The sequence below is a fragment of the Paroedura picta genome, chromosome 3, assembly GCF_049243985.1.
Source record: "Paroedura picta isolate Pp20150507F chromosome 3, Ppicta_v3.0, whole genome shotgun sequence".
NCBI classification, from domain to species: Eukaryota; Metazoa; Chordata; class Lepidosauria; order Squamata; family Gekkonidae; genus Paroedura; species Paroedura picta.
Window position 1 is genome coordinate 10,009,678 of NC_135371.1, and position 17,239 is coordinate 10,026,916.

Here is a 17,239-nt window from a genome sequence, read left to right on the forward strand (position 1 = left end):
ATTTATTTCTGTGGGATCGTAGCCCTTGCCTCAAACATCATACAGTTGTCAATACCCATTTTTGGCTGGAGAGTCCAAGAGACTGAAGTGTAAGGCAAGGTGGTAGAAGGATACTGGAGCACATAGGTAAAGGTATCCCCTGTGCAAGCACTGGGTCATGTCTGACCCTTGGGGTGATGCCCTCTAGTGTTTTCATGGCAGACTCAATATGGGGTGGTTTGCCATTTCCTTCCCCAGTCATTACCCTTTACCCCCCAGCAAGCTGGGTTCTCATTTTACCGACCTCGGAAGGATGGAAGGCTGAGTCGACCTTGAGCCGGCTGCTGGGATTGAACTCCCAGCCTCATGGGCAGAGCTTTCTGACTGCTGCCTTACCACTCTGCACCACAAGAGGCTCTCAATTGGAGCACATACATTAACCCAAAACAGTCTTCCCAGGGGGGGGGGTGTCAGTATTTGGAAATAATCATATTGGAAGTAATTAGAAAAAAGGCACACGTGTATCAAAGGATGAATAGGATACTTTAATTCCATGTATGTCATTCTTGGTGTGATATCGTATCAGTTCAATGTAAGAAGTCTGAATGCCCACCAGTCATGAGGAAAATTTAAAGGCAGGAGAGTTAGTATGGTTTCTACCCCCTGGCACCCTTCTAGCCCTGCAGGTTAAAGGTTCTTTGTCCTGTCAGCAGGAAACTCCATGGGCCTGTGGATCCTTCCCTGCCTCTTCAACCCCTAGAAAGAGTCTGATCCAATGAAACCATATTTATGGTTTGTGTAATCCAGGGGTAGTCAAACTGCGGCCCTCCAGATGTCCATGGACTACAATTCCCAGAAGCCCCTGCCAGCAAATGCTGGCAGGGGCTTCTGGGAATTGTAGTCCATGGACATCTGGAGGGCCTCAGTTTGACTACCCCTGGATCAATCCTGGTAAGGTGATCACTCTTCCAAGGACTCAGCATTTGAGGGTGCTTCCTTGGCCAATGTTGAAATAGGGACGGAGCACCTCCCCAGAGAACGAGGCTGGAGGGAAAGCGAAGAGCCTTACGTTTGTAGCAGCACAAAAAAACTCCACAAGACCCTCCTCATAGTCCAGGACCACACGGATCTTTTGGGGGACTCTTTCAGATACAGCAACTGACTGAGAGGAAGTCAAAGCAGATAACCGCCAGTGTGAAACAGAATGACCATGGTGGAAGTTAAATGTTTGGCTCCGTTGTGTTTGTAAAATCCAGAATCCCGCATCGGGATTTCGGATGGTATTTCCCTTCCTCTCGACTGACTCTCTAGCCACCCCCACAGCCCACAAGGATTGCGTGGTCCCCATATCCACCTCCCACCAGCTTCTTCCTGAGGTGAATTTTTCACAGCCCAGCACACACCACAGGGTATCAAATCTCTCGGGGTTCTTGGGCAGGTTCTGTGCTGTCTGTCCCACAGTCACGCTCTTCAGATCTGCAGGCAGAAGGAGGTGGGGATGGGCAGTTTCTGGATCCAGGGTCACGTTCACTGTGAGGGAGAGAAAAGGGAGGCATCTTGGAGAACGCTATCGGGGAAAGGTTAGATTTCAGTCGAGTAGGACAACAAGCGTTTCAGAGTGTAAGCTTTCAAGAGTCAAAACGGCCGTTGTTGTTTCTGAGGTGCTCCTGGACTTTAATTCTTCTACCCTCTGCTAGCTACTAAAGATCGAGTCAGAAAGCCTCCTTTCCCAAAAGTCTAAGGGGGGGGGGGGGGGAGGAGACAACATTTGTTGGATTTTCAAGAATTGCCTGGAAGACGCATAAGGGGACTAATGAATGGGAGATTCTGCAGCATCGAGATACTAAGAGCAAGACATGGCCCCCATCTGCGGATATCTAAAACTACACCGATGGTAAACAATCCTCCTTCAAACTTGGGGGACGGTGCAAGCACAGAATGATACGGTTATGACATCAATCTAGTTCTGCATTGATACACTTTGACCCCCAGCTACCGCACCGTCCCCCATCTACCTGCCAGCTCCCCAATCCCCTGGCAGGACTGTCCCACCCTGAAAGCTGAGGCCCCTGTCTAAGGCAGCATGAGGGAATGTCTGAATAGTGAGGTTTCGGTCAAACCCAGATCTCTTGTGAAGAGCTGCCACCTCCCTTGTTCCAGCAGACGGTTACCTTTTGTGAGGGCATCCACCAGTGTTTTGGCCAGAGACTCTGTTAAGGGAACAAAGCACAAAAGATGCTGAGACCCGGGGGGGTAAAAAGCACAGTCCCTTAAAGTAGCGATCCCCAACCTGTGGGCTGCGGACCACATGTGGTCCTTCAACTAATTGGAGGTGGGCCCCGAAGGACACCTTCCCCCCCTCCCTGGCCCTTTACTTCATCCCCCCGGCCCTTTACAACACACTTTGGGTGTCCTTGTCTCCCATCACTCCCAGATGGGACTATCTCGTTGCAGAGAAACAAGCTCAGGGTTCCCATCGATTTGTCATTGTCATGAGTTAAAATTTCCATGAAAATAAAATGTTCCTTGTTGTGGCGTGTCTGTATCTTATTTTGAAGGGATGTTTAAACATTACCATAGCGATCAGAGAGCGTTAGGGCAGTGGTTGAGAGTAGAGGAGTAAACTACCCCCCCCCCGCGCCCCACCGGGCCTCAGTAAAAGGCGTTGAGTGGTCCCCGGTGCTGAGTGGTCCCCGGTGATAAAAAGGTTGGGGACCACTGCCTTAAAGGGTCATTCATGTAGTAACATGTCCCTTCTGGTCACCACTCTCCCTTGGGTGCCTTTTTGGGTAGGCAACACAAAACACTGACACGGCCCCTGGCTTTGGGAACCTGTTGGAGGTCTTGGAGCCCCTCGGAGATTCCCGAGTGCTCGCTTGGTCTCCTGATGCAGTGGAAATGGTAGTCCTAGCTTCTGCTGTCTCCCCACAACCATCTAAACCTCAGCATGGTTGCCTTAGCAACTCGAAACGGCACCCAGGATCCCATTTAGTTGCCTCATGAGCTGGGGTGCCAAAATGCTCATGTGCCCCAGTCAATGTGCTGGCAGACTCATCCCTACAAGAGACTCCTATTGTTGCTGTTTTGCTCTCTTGTGGTATTTTAACTCAGAGGTGTCCAAACTAATGCCTGAAGGCCCCACTGGTCTCAGAGCTCCCCTCTGCACCTGGGGCCTGTTCTTCTTCACTGTGGTGCCACCTGTACCTGGGGCCTGACTAGACAGCATCCAGATTTCCCCAGCATGAGCTTGTTTTCCCCACTGCTGCACCAATCCCAGCACATTTCTCAGTGGGGTTCAAAGGTTTGGATGCCCCTGCTACAGAGTTTACAGCCTATGTTGGCAGGAGACACTGGAAAGAATTTAATTTCTGAAAAACCGGGAAAAGTATTGGTAAAAGCCACAGTATGACCAACCAGGAATGGAAAGTTAGTCCCTCTCTGGGAAGGAGTTTAGGAGATTTAGAGGTCTTCATGGAGTGCCCCTCAATACCTTCAGATTCTTTGAGAGCCTTTTGTAATGCAGAAGTCTGATCGGAGTAAATCCTGAGTCTCTGCTCCAGGATTGGAGGAATTTCCACCAGCTGCCTTTCCGGCTTCTTCTCATGTCTGGAGGGGGAAAGATTGAAACCTGACCGGGCTTCCATTCAAGGTCAAATCCACTCACAAAAAAGATGACATTTCAGCAAGCTGGAACTCTTCCAGTGAATTTCAACCTTGCGTTTAAGGATCCCTCTGTTGGACTATTCACCGCCCTGCCCCCGGCAGCCTATTTCAACCTTTTGACTATGAAAGAGGCCCTAAAATGCTTCTTCAGGCTTTGAGGAACCATGGAAGTGCTGTCATCTGGCTACGCCTCCCTGCAATGTTTCTGGAAGTGACATCACCACCCGTGGAAACAGGCAGGCTTTGAGGAGAACTGAGGGGGGAGTCAGGAAGTGGTTTCAGGCAGGAGTAGGCATGCAGGCTACACCCCCTTCCCAGGCACATGAACCACGAGTCACACCAAAAGAAGCTGGTTCCCTAGCTTGCGGTCGAGTCCTTCAACACAGGAGGGGAAAGGCCACAGATGCTGGGTTGGGAATCCCTGCACCTAGGGCTGAAGGAGACGTTAATGAAAGGAAGGGCTGGCCCCGTACAGCGCCTGGGACTCTGTCGAAATGTATCTAAAAAACGCACGAATGATGCTCTTCCACAGCAGATGAAACAGGTGTGAGAGTCACCTACCTGTTCAATGTAGTTTTGGGATCCTGAAAACAGAGAGGAAGAGAAATCAGTCTCAGCTACACAGAAAACTCAATGGGCGACCTGATATTCCTTTCCCCCTTTCTATGAGAACCAACTTATGTTCCCATGACTGGGTTCGCTTTATTTCCGACCTCAGCATTTTACAGCCTCTCACCATGGTTAGAATTTTGATTTCTCACCTGCACAAATATAGCTTCAGGCTGCTGAAACCTCCCTTCCAGCTCTGTGATTCGGTGGCTGAGATCTGAGCTCTCCTCCAAGAATCTGGCTTGGTTTTCTTTGTCTGTCTTCTCCACCTCTCCCTTCATGATCTCCAGCTTGGACAGCCTTTGGTGTTCCCGTCGCTCAAGAAAATCACGAATCTTTTGAAAGGCTGACTTGGTCATCTGCTTCTCCGATTCTAACTGTGCCTGTGAGCAGCACACAAAAATTGAGAGAGGGGCAGGTCCAATCAGGAAAGAAAAACAAATTCCGCACTCAAGAAATTAAATAATCCAATGCCTCTCTGATACAATGCTTAGGTGTCATTCTTTCAAGGAAGAAACTTACTGAATCCAAATCAACCTATGTGACAACTTCCAGTAACAATCTATCGTTTAGTCCAGGGGTAGTCAAACTGCGGCCCTCCAGATGTCCATGGACTACAATTCCCATGAGCCCCTGCCAGCAAATGCTGGCAGGGGCTCATGGGAATTGTAGTCCATGGACATCTGGAGGGCTGCTGTTTGACTACCTCTGGTTTAGTCACTAGGAACTGGGGGCAACTGGAAATGAAAGAGAATCAAGCTTGCCTACCTAAAAATACCTAGCCCAAACCCTTTTTTTCCCTTACCTCCCTCCGGTATTGGTCTCTCTCCACATGACATCTAATCAGAACACTTAACTCCCAGCATTCTTTCTGTCTCTCATTGGTTCTTGCCTTCCTCTGTCACTGAAAGGCACACCTGTCCCCACACTCCCCCCCCCACAGCCCATATTCTTTCCTTTTAAATCACCTGTCTGGCACCTACCAGAAATTCCTGGCTTCTCTGGTCCTTTCTTTTTTTCTCGTCCTTAAGCTCTTCTCTCTTGTACGCCAAACACTGAAGCTCAGCCTGGATCACTTTCTGCAGAAACAGGAAAGGTTGTCGAGGTTAGTTCCTCTGATGCCCCTCAGGAGTGCCTGCCGAAATTGCCGCTGATTTGAGCATGAAGGGGGGAGAAAGGTGTGGCTTTGGGAGCGCCGTGTCTTTCAGGTGTGAGGCCACAAGATGAGTTTAGAAAGCTATCCTCAGGGGTGGTCCAAAATACGGTTCTGCAGATATCAATGGACTACAATTCCCACGATCCCTTGCCAGCACATGTGCTAGCAAGGGATCCTGGGAATTGTAGTCCATGGACATCTGGAGAGCCACAGTTTGGCCACCCCTGCAAGAACGCTCCTAAACTTAGGGCAAGCTACTGGTTGGTAACAAAAAACAGAAGCCGGCAAACAGAGGGCAGGAGAGGGAGGGGTGCTGAAAGCGCAGACCAATGAATGCCCAGGCATTACCTGTCAAGAACTGATATGCAGAAGGATGGATCGGGCTTTGCACTCTCAGCAAATCTTTGCCCCCGAGATAAAATTCTGTAGCATGGGATCCCTATGAGCCCCTCTGTCAGGAACCAGGCAGTGTGACCTTGCTATGTCTTGCTCGAGACCACAAATTGTTGAAGTCCAAAAGGAAGCTTTATTCACGAGTCTAACACAAAGGCACTACAGGCAAAGTTCAGTGAAGCAAATGTCTTGGCAGAGACAAGCAACAATAAACCCCAAAGGGCTTTTTATACACGAGACCAGATAGAGAAGGGGGACTGAGGGGGTACCTAGGCGGGAAGGTGCCAGGGCGGGAAGGTACAAAGGCGGGAAGGGCAGGGCCATTGGTTCCCAGCAGGATTCCACCTTGAAGTAAGGCGGGTAGAAGTGTTGATACATTGCAGACACTACAAGGTTGTTAGGAGCAGGATGAGAACAGGAAAACACATTCTATCAACCAGACACTTTGGTATGTGAAAGAGGGCAAGAGCCAGCAAAGATTTTTTTTTTTTTTTTTTTTTTTTAGATATACAAAAGAAAAGTTATTATTAATCAACTTACTTGTGAGATCGTAGACCTCACATTAACTGCTTGATACAATCTAAGAGCTATCCTAGCAGATATTTCTAGGTTTGAGTTAGATGCTTAACATTAAACATTTCTTATAGCACAGTATGAGTTTTGGCCCTGTATCAATACCCTGATGAAGGGAGAGGAAAGTAGGGCTTTGCCTTAAAGATGTACAAAGAAAAAAAATTACAAAAGGATTTCATAATTTCTCCTTATCCTTAATACAGATACATCTACAAACCACTTATACTTGACCCATTCTAAGAGCCATCCTGACAGGTATAAGTTGAGAGCTTTGCATTTTCTACAGATCAATATGAGCTTTGGCCCTGTAACAATACACCAATAAAAAAAAATAATAATAAGGGGGGAAAGCCCCATTTTATATTTCCAACGCTAACGGTTATATTACCTATATGCCTACTAAGAAAAAGAAACAAGAGAGAAAAAAGGCACTGCTTCCCCTTTTTCATAAAAATAGCAATGTAGGATACAGTATATGTTGTTAATACAGAGAATAATAAGATTTCCAGGTTTAGATTAAATGCTTAACATTAAACATAGAACAATATAAGCTTTCAGTCTTCTATAGGTTCTCCTTATCCTTGGTTCTGATACATCTACAAAACAATTTATGCTTGACCCATTCTAAGAACCATCCTGACAGATATATTTTCAGATTTAAGTTGAAAGCTTAACATTAAACATTTTCTACAAGTCAGTGTAGGCTTTAGTCCTAGGACAATACCCTAATAGAAGAAAGAAAAAATAAGGGGGGGGAACCCCATTTTACATTTTCAGCACTAATGATTATATTACCTATATGCCTACAAAAGAAAAGAGACAAAAAAAAAACAAGAGAGAAAGAGACACTGCTTCCCCTTTTTCATAAAAATGGAAATATAGAATACAGTATAACGTTAAACATAAAACAATATGAGCTTTCGGTCTTCTTAAGGGGGTCTCATCTCGAGGCTTGCTACATCTTGTCGTTCCCGTAAAATTATATTCTGTCCCATTGGCCTTTGGCGTAGAAAGTGCAGTTGTACTCTTTCCCGCAGAATATGCATCGATAAATCTTGAGGCCGTTGCACCTCCTGGACTCCAGTATCAATACAATTTCCCCCCCAGAGAGATCCTTTAAATCGGTTACTTTTACTGCAGATCCATATTTCTTTTGATTGATTTTTGTACACTGTTGCTTTGAGATGGCTGTATGTCTTTTTAAAAAGGGTGTCCTTATCTGGGCTGCAGAACTCCGGCATCCCATTCTCCGTCTCCAGAATTTCAGATTTCTCTTCTACTGTTGGTTTTCCACCTTGTTTAGAGCTGTCATCAGCCACTGTTATTGATCCATTATTCCTGTTAAAGACGTCTTCCTTGGCATCTTGGATCTCCTTGAAGATATGAATTTCAGATTTCTCTTCTGCTGTTGGTTTTCCACCTTGTTTAAAGCTGTCATCAGTCACTGTTATTGATCCATCATTCCTATTGAAGACTTTTTCCTTGCCATCTTGGATCTCCTTGGAGATATTTTTGATCAATCCATCTAAAAATACTTTGTAATCTTGGGTTTGTATCTCTATTAGATGAGCCAATCTTTTTAACATAGACATGATTTTGACTTTAAAAAAAACCGGCCCCAAACAATTTTACAAGTGGCCAGTAGAGGTCCTCTGTTTTATCCTCTAATGTTCCGGCACAGGCATGTGACGTATTGAAGGCAGAGATTCTCGTGCTGGCACAGAGTTCTCGTGAGATTTTCCCATTCACAGCTTATCTTATCTTCGAAAACCAAAACAATTACAATAAGAGCTTTTGCCAATTAATTCGAGTTGATTTGAGTCCTTCTTCTGCTTAGTTAGGAGAATTAGCCTGCCTCTTAACGAGGTGGCTTCGGGCAGAGCAGAGTAAGAGGAGGGGGGAAACAAAGGGCTTTGATGCAGGAAGAGAGACGGAGAAAAAAAAAAGCGAGAGATACTTGCAGTAAATGATGTTTTGGAACTCAGCCGATGTCCTCCCCTCAGTTCAAAGCGTTCATTTGTGGTAAATCATCATGTAGGGTTGAAGCAGATACTTTAAGATTAAAGAAAGAAAAGAAAGTCCGAGGTAGAAAATGGCAGTCGTCCTCTGGACCTGGAACGCTGACAGCCTATAATCCAGGGAGATATACTCCCTAAAGGATTGGAGACGGCCCCAAGAACTTCCTGGGTAGAAAGGTGAGGTGGGGTTTGCGTACCCCTCCTCTCTTCTGCCAATTGCTTGCACAATTGACCCCTGTCAGGCTTCAGAGATAGCAGAGCAGATGCCCTGCCACCCTCTCAGGACGACATCTTTAGCCACACCCCAGCCAGCAAAGATTTTATTGTTTTACGAGACTCCCTGGGAACCTAGGTGAAACGTGGGTCAGGAATCGGGGTTCAGGACACCCTTCCCCTCTTTTCTGCTGAGGTTTAGCCATGGAACGGGTAAAGAGGAAGGAATGAAACGGGGAGCAGAGGGATAAGATCGGTGGGAGAGGATCGCCTTGCATTTGCCACTGCAGGAAGGCAAAATAAGTTTCCTCTTCTGCTCGATCTCCTGCGTCAAACCTTATGTACACCTACATATGTGAAACATGGGCTGTTAAGCCTGTTTGTAAAGCAGTGCTTATGTATGCACATGCGTTTACCAGCATGTGCGCACCCAAATATTTATGTCATTTGCACAGAATGGAGGGCATGGAGGAAGTAGCAGGTACGTGAAGAGCATTTCTGTGTGCAGAGTTGAGTACATTGAATGCTCTCCAGGAAGGGTGAGGGTACATAAAACAGTAGGAATGTGCACTCTATTTGAAAGTGGTTTAAGTGTTCACACCAGGGGTAGTCAAACTGCGGCCTTCCAGATGTCCACGGACTACAATTCCCATGAGCCCCAGGGGCTCATGGGAATTGTAGTCCGTGGACATCTGGAGGGCCGCAGTTTGACTACCCCTGATCCACACATTCTAAAGCACAGCAGAATATTCTGAGATGTCTTCACAGATCGGGATCGAGAGAACCCTAAAGCTTAATGCTTTCCTACCTTATACACCAGGAAAGCCTCCTCCATGGGAAGCACAGAGTGATTTTGGTGCCCAAGGGATCGGTCGCACACCACGCAGATGGGAACTTGGTCATCTTGGCAGAAAAGCTTGAGGGGCTCCTGGTGCCTTTCACACCCTCCCCACTTGCCCTCGGCTCCTTTTCCCGCCTGAAGTTTCTTCACAAGTTCCACGAGGTTCGCCAGCTGCCGGTTAGGCCGGAAGTTCTCTTGCTGGGAAGCTTCTCGGCACTGTGGACAGGAAGGGGCTCTTTCCGTCTCTCCCCAGCACTGGGTGAGGCAGGCTTGGCAGAAATTGTGCCCGCAGTCCAGAATCACTGGCTCTACGAAATATTCCAGGCAGATGGGGCAGGCCATTTCCTCACGCAGCTCCTTGACAAGACTCCTGGCTGCCGTTATTTGCTCTTTCTCCCTGAGTGTGAAAATAGAAATAAAAACCGTTTTTGTTTTTGATTTCAACACCACCCGGGGACCTAATTGCCGCGAGATGAAGTTTCTTTGGGGGGACAGCAGCAACCCGCAAGATAACAAGAACGAAAAGAAACAAAGTGCGGACTAGAACAAAATTAAAAAGGTGTCAGTGTTACAAGATGGAGAGGGGGGCCTGTCATCAGCGCTATGCCTCTCTCAGCTCAAATGGAAGGAAAAGGGATAGGGCTGGAATAGGAGCGCCAACTGCTGAGAGGAAGCGCCCCCTTTCCATTCCAGAGGGTAAAAGCAGGAGAGAAACCCCTGAGGGAAGGGAGGTGCATTCCAGAGTGGTGCTAAAGAGAGTGTTGAGGAACAACTTATTTTATTTATTATTTCATATTTAGGCCATCCTACAACTATAAGGGCTCAGGGCAATTTACAATATGGGTTAAAATACATTACAGCAATAATTAATAGAGTAAATTAAAGTTGAACATTTAAAAATAGCATCAACTCACCAACAATTAAAATTCTGGCTAACTAACTATCTCCCCCCATCATAATTCGCCTGCCCAAAGTCTAGGGCAGGTATCATCTGTCACTGGTACTGAGAAGGGGGGGGGGAAGGGAGGAAGTTGAAACGAGAACAAAGGTACGCCCGTTTTCATTAAACACTTTGGTCTTAACCATATATCTGTCAGAAGAGGAAGAAGAGTGGGTTCTTATATGCCACTTTTTTCTACCCGAAGGAGTCTCAAAGCAGCCTTCCCTTCCCTCTCCCCACAACAGACACCCTGTGAGGGAGGTGAGGCTGAGAGAGGCCTGAGATTACTGAAGAAGAAGAGTTGGTTCTTATATGCCGCTTTTCTCTACCCGAAGGAGTCTCAAAGTGGCTTACAGTTGCCTTCCCTTCCCTCTCCCCACAACAGACACCCTGTGAGGTGGATGAGGCTAAGAGAGCCCTGATATTACTGAAGAAGAAGAGTTGGTTCTTATATGCCGCTTTTCTCTACCCGAAGGAGTCTCAAAGTGGCTTACAGTTGCCTTCCCTTCCCTCTCCCCACAACAGACACTGTGTGAGGGAGGTGAGGATGAGAGAGCTCTGACAAGAGCTTGGTCAGAACAGCACTATCAGGGCTATGAAGAGCCCAGGGTCACCCAGCTGGCTGCATATGGAGGAGAAACGGGGAATCAAACCCAGCTCGCCCGATTAGAAGTCTGCACTCTTAACCACTACACCAAGCAGGGCATCTTATAGGGCCTGCAGCACGGTGATAGTTCTGTCAGGGCCCCGATGTCGACTGGCAACTCATCCCAACAGGCTGGAAGCCAAGCAGATATCTTTGGGGCCAGGATCTACCAACAGATTTGCACCAAATGAACAAACTGGACTCTGGGAAACATACTGGGAGAGGCAGCCTTTTACCTAGTAAACACGACAGCTTGTTTTCGGGGAGATCCACGTGGATGTGATGGGCACCGCCCCTTGGCCCCTGTGTGCCCATTCCTCTTCTTCATTGCAAACAGAGACATCTCAGGCTGCAGACCTCAGGGGTTCTGGAGTCACCTGTAAAGGCGAGAGAACAAATGGGCCTTACGTAAAACACAGAGAAACCAATAATATGATCCTGCATCACAAAAGTTTTAAAAAGTTCCGTCCTTGTGAAACTGTAGAATAGATTCTGCATTCAGTTGACAAGCATATAGATCTGAATCCGTTTTGTAGCTGACCTTCCTCAGAAATTATCAGCAGTACGTCTTCCTTAGAGACTCTCTTCCTTTTCTGATTTTGGTGAAGCCTTGGAGGGCAAAAGAAACAGCTGGCTCCACGTGCTTCCTAAAAACACTTGGCAGACCCCAGGAAAAGCTGCTGGGAAGCCCCACACTGGGGGGGGGGGAGTTCCTACAACTCATATACCCCACTGAGTTTCCTCCCCAATCTTCTCCTCTCTCAGGCAGCACCCTACCCACCCCTTTCTAGGAATTTCCCAAGCTGGAGCTGGGAAATGGTTAAATCCGGGGGACGATGCGAGCCCATTTTATTATTAATTTTGGGGGACTTTAATGTCCATGCGGATTCGTCGGCTCCAGGACTTGGCCTGGACCTGGTGTCGGCCATGGCGACACCGGGGTTCTCGCAGTTTGTTGCTGGTCCCACTCATCAGGCTGGCCACACCCTGGATTTGATCTTTGGTGCTGGTGTTGAGATCGATTTGGTGGCTAACAACATCGTTCCGTGGTCTGACCACCATACCCTGAAGGCTCGCCTACGGATGCCACCCCTCCCCTGTTTGGGTGACGGACGCATTTTAGTCCGCCCACGGAGACTTATGGAATCCGAAGGATTCCTGAATGCTCTGCGGGACCCGATGCCCTCCGGTGTCTCGTTGGAGGCCTTGGTGGAGGACTGGCAGTCCCGCCTGTTGGCCGCCATTGACGAGATAGCCCCTGAGCGCCCTCTCCGCCCTCGCCTCAAGCAGGCTCCGTGGTTTACCGCGGAGCTTCGGGAGAGGAAGAGGGAGGTGAGACGGCTAGAGCGAGTGTGGCGGAAGACCCGCGACGAAGCTACAAGAACATCTCATCGCACGCTTATGAGGGCGTATGAGATGGCGGTGAAAGCGGCAAAGTGTGACTGCTGCGGAAATCGCGTCCGCTAGCTCTCGCCCAGCCCAATTATTTAGGGTAGTTCGGACCCTTACTGCCCTCGAAGGAGGGCACCAAAATAGTAGACAATTGGAACTTGGCTGCGAGGCTTTTGCGAGCTATTTTGCGGATAAGATCTTGTCGCTCCGTCGTGACCTTACTGCCACAGTTGATACAGTTTGTGAACTAGAAGCTCCGTGGCCGTTACGGGGGATCAGGTTTGATGGCTTCAGGCGGCTCTCTTTATCCGAAGTGGACAAATTGCTAGGGTCAGTGAGGGCGACCACTTGCCCCCTTGATCCCTGTCCGTCGTGGTTGCTTAAGACCAGCGACCCACGGATAGGTGTTCCCCTGAGGGAGATTATAAACCTCTCCCTTACATCGGGAGAATTCCCTCAGCGGCTCAAGGAGGCAGTGGTTCGCCCTCTTCTGAAAAAACCATCGCTGAATCCGCGGGACCCCGCCAGCTACCGCCCGGTATCGCATCTTGCATTCCTGGGCAAGGTGGTTGAGAGGGCCGCCGCGGACCAGCTCCTAGCATTTTTGGAGGAAACTTCGGCCCTTGATCCATACCAGTCTGGCTTCCGTCCTGGCCATGGGGTGGAGACCGTGCTGGTCGCCCTGACAGATGATCTCCGGCGCCAGCTAGACCGGGGCGGGTCGGCCATTCTCGTGCTATTAGACCTGTCAGCCGCATTTGATGTGGTTGACCACGAGCTCTTGGTTCACCGCCTCGCTGATACTGGGATTGGAAGGGTGGCTCTTAAATGGCTATCCTCCTTTCTAGAGAACAGGTCACAGAGGGTCGCTGTGGGGGAGGAGTTATCCGACTCCTTTGCACTCCCATGTGGGGTGCCACAGGGAGCGGTGCTCTCCCCCACGTTATTTAACATCTATATGCGTCCCCTGGCTCAGCTGGTACGGAGTTATGGGCTTGGGTGTCATCAGTACGCTGATGATACCCAGCTCTATCTCTTGATGGATGGCCGGCCAGATCTCCCCCCAGAAAAATTCGCCAGTTGTTTGGAAGCAGTGGCTGGATGGATCAGGAGGAGCCGCCTGAGACTCAACCCCTCCAAGACAGAGGTCCTTTGGCTAGGCCGAAGGGAGCAGGAACAGGAAGCGCGTCTTCCCTGCCTGGACGGGGTACAATTGTCATCTGTGCCCCAAGCCAGGAATTTGGGAGTGATTCTGGATACCTCACTTTCCATGGAGGCCCAGGTCACTAAGGTAGCTCGGACGGCGTTTCTCCATCTACGCCAAGCTCGGCTACTAGCGCCCTACCTGCCCCCGGAACACCTGGCCACTGTGATCCATGCAACGGTTACTTCTAGATTAGACTTCTGTAACTCGCTCTACGCGGGCCTACCCTTGTCTCTAACCCGGAAGTTACAGCTGGTACAGAATGCAGCTGCACGGGTCCTCACTAAATCATCTTGGAGGTCCCATGTTCAGCCTCTGCTGAAGCAGCTGCACTGGTTGCCAGTTTGTTTCCGGATTAGGTTCAAGGTTTTGGTATTAACCTTTAAGGCTATACGCGGCTTGGGTCCTGCATACTTGAGGGACCGCCTATCTCCTTATGCCCCCCGCAGGGTACTTCGCTCTGCGGGTAAGAATTTGCTGATGATCCCAGGACCCCGGGAGGCACGCCTGGCCTCGACAAGGGCCAGGGCCTTCTCGGTCCTGGCCCCTACCTGGTGGAACGAGCTCCCTGAAGAGCTGCGGGCCCTGTCGGAGCTCTCTGAGTTCCGCAGAGCCTGCAAAACGGAGCTCTTCCGCCAGGCGTTTGTCTAAGGCCGGGTGATGGCCCGGGGCTAAGATCGGACCCCTCTCCCCGGAGGGGGGAGGCCAGTACTAGACTGACCTGGTTCCCCAGATTGTTCCACCCTATGCCCAATTATCCATCCGTTCCCTTCTGCTCATCCAGTGGGCCTGTACGGGAATAGTTTTTTAATCGCCATCATTGTGACTCAGTCATTATTTTAATGGGGTTTTAATGGGGAATTTTAATGGTTAATATATTGTATTTGTATTAAAACATTGTGAACCGCCGCGAGCCGGTTTCCGAGAGCGGCGGTCATACAAATCAAATAAATAAATAAATAAATTTCCGCTCTTTCGTGATCCCGGCTCTAAGGTGCAAGAGAGCTAAGACTGAACTGGAGAATCCCCCATTACACTCCCCAAAATATAGATTCAAATGAGTAGCCCTGTTGGTCTGAAGCAGCACACTAAAATCAGGGTCCAGCAGCACCTTGAAGACCAACAAAGTCTGACGAAGAGCGCTTGCCCTCGAAAGCTCAGGCCTTGAATAAATCTGGATTTATTAAAGCAAGGATCCCGCCTGCAGGGGAGAGGCAGGGCGGTGCCCGGTGGACACAGCTCTTTGGCCTACTATCTGGCGCAGGAGTAGTCAAACTGCGGCCCTCCAGATGTCCACGGACTACAATTCCCATGAGCCCCTGCCAGCATTTGCTGGCAGGGGCTCATGGGACTTGTAGTCCGTGGACATCTGGAGGGCCGCAGTTTGACTACCCCTGATCCGGCAGAACCAGCGACCGGACTGGGGACGAGACACGCGTCCAGGTGGAAGCTCCGCCCTCCTCTCCCCAAAAACCCGTGCCAGATCTTGGGCGGGTGACCCCTCTAGCCCCAATTCAGGGGAGCTTGTAAATAAGTTTAGAAGAGCAAGGCTCGCCTTCCCGCCTCCTCCTCCTCCAGCTCAGCTTGGCCGGGCGACCCAGAGTAGTTCCGACCAAGTTACGGAAAAGGGGAGGAGGGGGGTTACGACTATTTCCACACCTTGGAGAATGCTCTTCCTCTGGCTGCCATGGGGCCACTCAGCTCCCTCCCGCCCCCACTCATCGCCGCCCCCGCCCCACGGCGCGCTCCGCTTTCACCTATTCCGCGAAAGAAGCACCTGGAAAAACGCCCTCCCGCGCGCGCCCGACCCAGCTCACCTTGCTGGCCAGGCTGGGAGAGAAACAACGCCTCGGGCCAATCAAAACGGGAAGGGGGCGGGGCCTTAGGCGTCTCCCCCCCCCCCCGTGATTTAAAGCAAACGAAGTCAAGAGGCGGCGGAAACGAAACCGAATTCTTTTGAGAGGGGATGGTGCGCAAGCGCGTGTCTGCTGTCGCCTCTGCAGCATCTAGGAAGCCTCATTTCTACGCCTTTAGTCAGGGGTAGTCAAACTGCGGCCCTCCAGATGTCCGTGGACTACAATTCCCATGAGCCCTTGCCAGCAAACGCTGGCAGGGGCTCATGGGAATTGTAGTCCATGGACATCTGGAGGGCCGCAGTTTGACTACCCCTGCCTTTAGTGATTTCTCCGGGGGGGGGGGGGAGGTCATTTGGCTATTTTGGTGCAGCCTTAACCTGCGTGGTTCTCCACGGTTGTATCCTTATTGGCTCCTCCTTGGATCGAAGACAGGCATCTGCTGGTGTGTTTGTTTGGTTATTTATTTATATTTAGACTTGTATACCGCTGCTCCCAGCAAGCTGGCTCGCGGTGGTTCACAGGGAAAAAAAACAACGATATATAACAAATCACATCCTAAAAATACATCCTAAAAACAATCCCCATCATCATACAAGACGGCGGTATACACAGTTTAATATTAAAACCCCTCTTCTCATGCATTGCACCATTGGCACCGGTAAGGTCTCCCCTGTGCAAGCACCAAGTCATGCCTGACCCTTGGGGTGACGCCCTCTAGCGTTTTCATGGCAGACTCAATGCGGGGTGGTTTGCCAGTGCCTTCCCCAGTCATTACCGTTTTACCCCCCAGCAAGCTGGGTACTCAGTTCATCGACTTCGGAAGGATGGAAGGCTGAGTCAACCTTGAACTCCCAGCCTCATAGATAGCTTCAGCTAGCATTTCTGCTGCCTCGCCACTCTGCGCCACAAGAGGCTCTATTGGCGCCGATACAGATGGCAATATTAGCAATATTGGCAGCTTTTGGTAGAATGACATAGGGCTCCTTGTGCAACCTAATACTGCACATAAGAGCCAAGGAGGGGAGAGGAGGGACCAGATATCTTCCCCAGGATGAACTACAAATGGGGTACAATGCCATAAGGTCCCCCCTACAAAGCTTCCATTTCTCCTGGGATGCTGGTCTCTTGTGTGGAAACGAGCTGTCCTTGGCAGGGACCCTGGGTGCCATGTGAAAACTGGCATCCCTTTGGAGGGATTCTGAGGGCTTCCCCCCCCCCCCAGTTTGGCCACTCCTGCTGATGGGTCTCCTGATATTCGAGTGGGTGGGCATTGAATCATAGAATTGGAAGAGGCCATACAGGCCATCTAGTCCAACCCCCTGCTCAACGCAGGATCAGCCCAAAGCATCCTAAAGCATCCAAGAAAAGTGTGTATCCAACCTTTGCTTGAAGACTACCATGAAGGGGAGCTCACCACCTCCTTAGGCAGCCTATTCCACTGCTGAACTACTCTGACTGTGAAAAATTGGACTGATCCAACATGGCTTCTCTTCCATTTGAACACTGTCCATTTCTTGTTAATTTTTTAAAATGTTGTGACTGGTGATATTTGTTTGGAGTTATGTTAGGCAGAAAGGGTGGTGGGAAGGAATAAGAGAGAGTAGGAGAGAATCTTGGTTCTGGAGCAAAAAACTCCAAAATTTAAGCCATTTACCTCTTTCGGCAAATCGTTTGTGCGCCTTACCACAAAATCACAAAACTGAGAAACCTGTAAGAATATTTCAATCTTCCTAGGACATTCAATGAGAAACTGCTT

General features: G+C 49.4%; 1 protein-coding gene across 4 annotated transcripts; it reads right to left on the minus strand.

Annotated features, from left to right (window-relative positions):
* Positions 1-503: 503 nt before the first annotated feature.
* LOC143834296 (zinc finger protein RFP-like) lies at positions 504-15,578 on the minus strand. Of its 4 annotated transcripts, XM_077331001.1 has the most exons (10): positions 15,287-15,394; positions 11,268-11,408; positions 9,413-9,842; positions 5,235-5,330; positions 4,404-4,634; positions 4,204-4,226; positions 3,470-3,585; positions 2,151-2,189; positions 936-1,509; positions 504-791 (listed from the first exon to the last, which is right to left on the minus strand). In XM_077331001.1, exons 2-9 carry the CDS (start codon positions 11,372-11,374, stop codon positions 956-958), a joined length of 1,596 nt encoding a protein of 531 aa, XP_077187116.1. In that variant the 5' UTR covers positions 11,375-11,408; positions 15,287-15,394; the 3' UTR covers positions 504-791; positions 936-955. The 4 variants fall into 4 exon arrangements, with proteins under 4 accessions (XP_077187116.1, XP_077187118.1, XP_077187115.1 ...); XM_077331003.1 differs by lacking the exons at positions 504-791; positions 15,287-15,394 and adding an exon at positions 15,445-15,578 and having other exon boundaries at positions 877-1,509; XM_077331000.1 differs by lacking the exons at positions 504-791; positions 15,287-15,394 and adding an exon at positions 15,405-15,470 and having other exon boundaries at positions 877-1,509.
* Between the last annotated feature and the right edge of the window lie 1,661 nt (positions 15,579-17,239).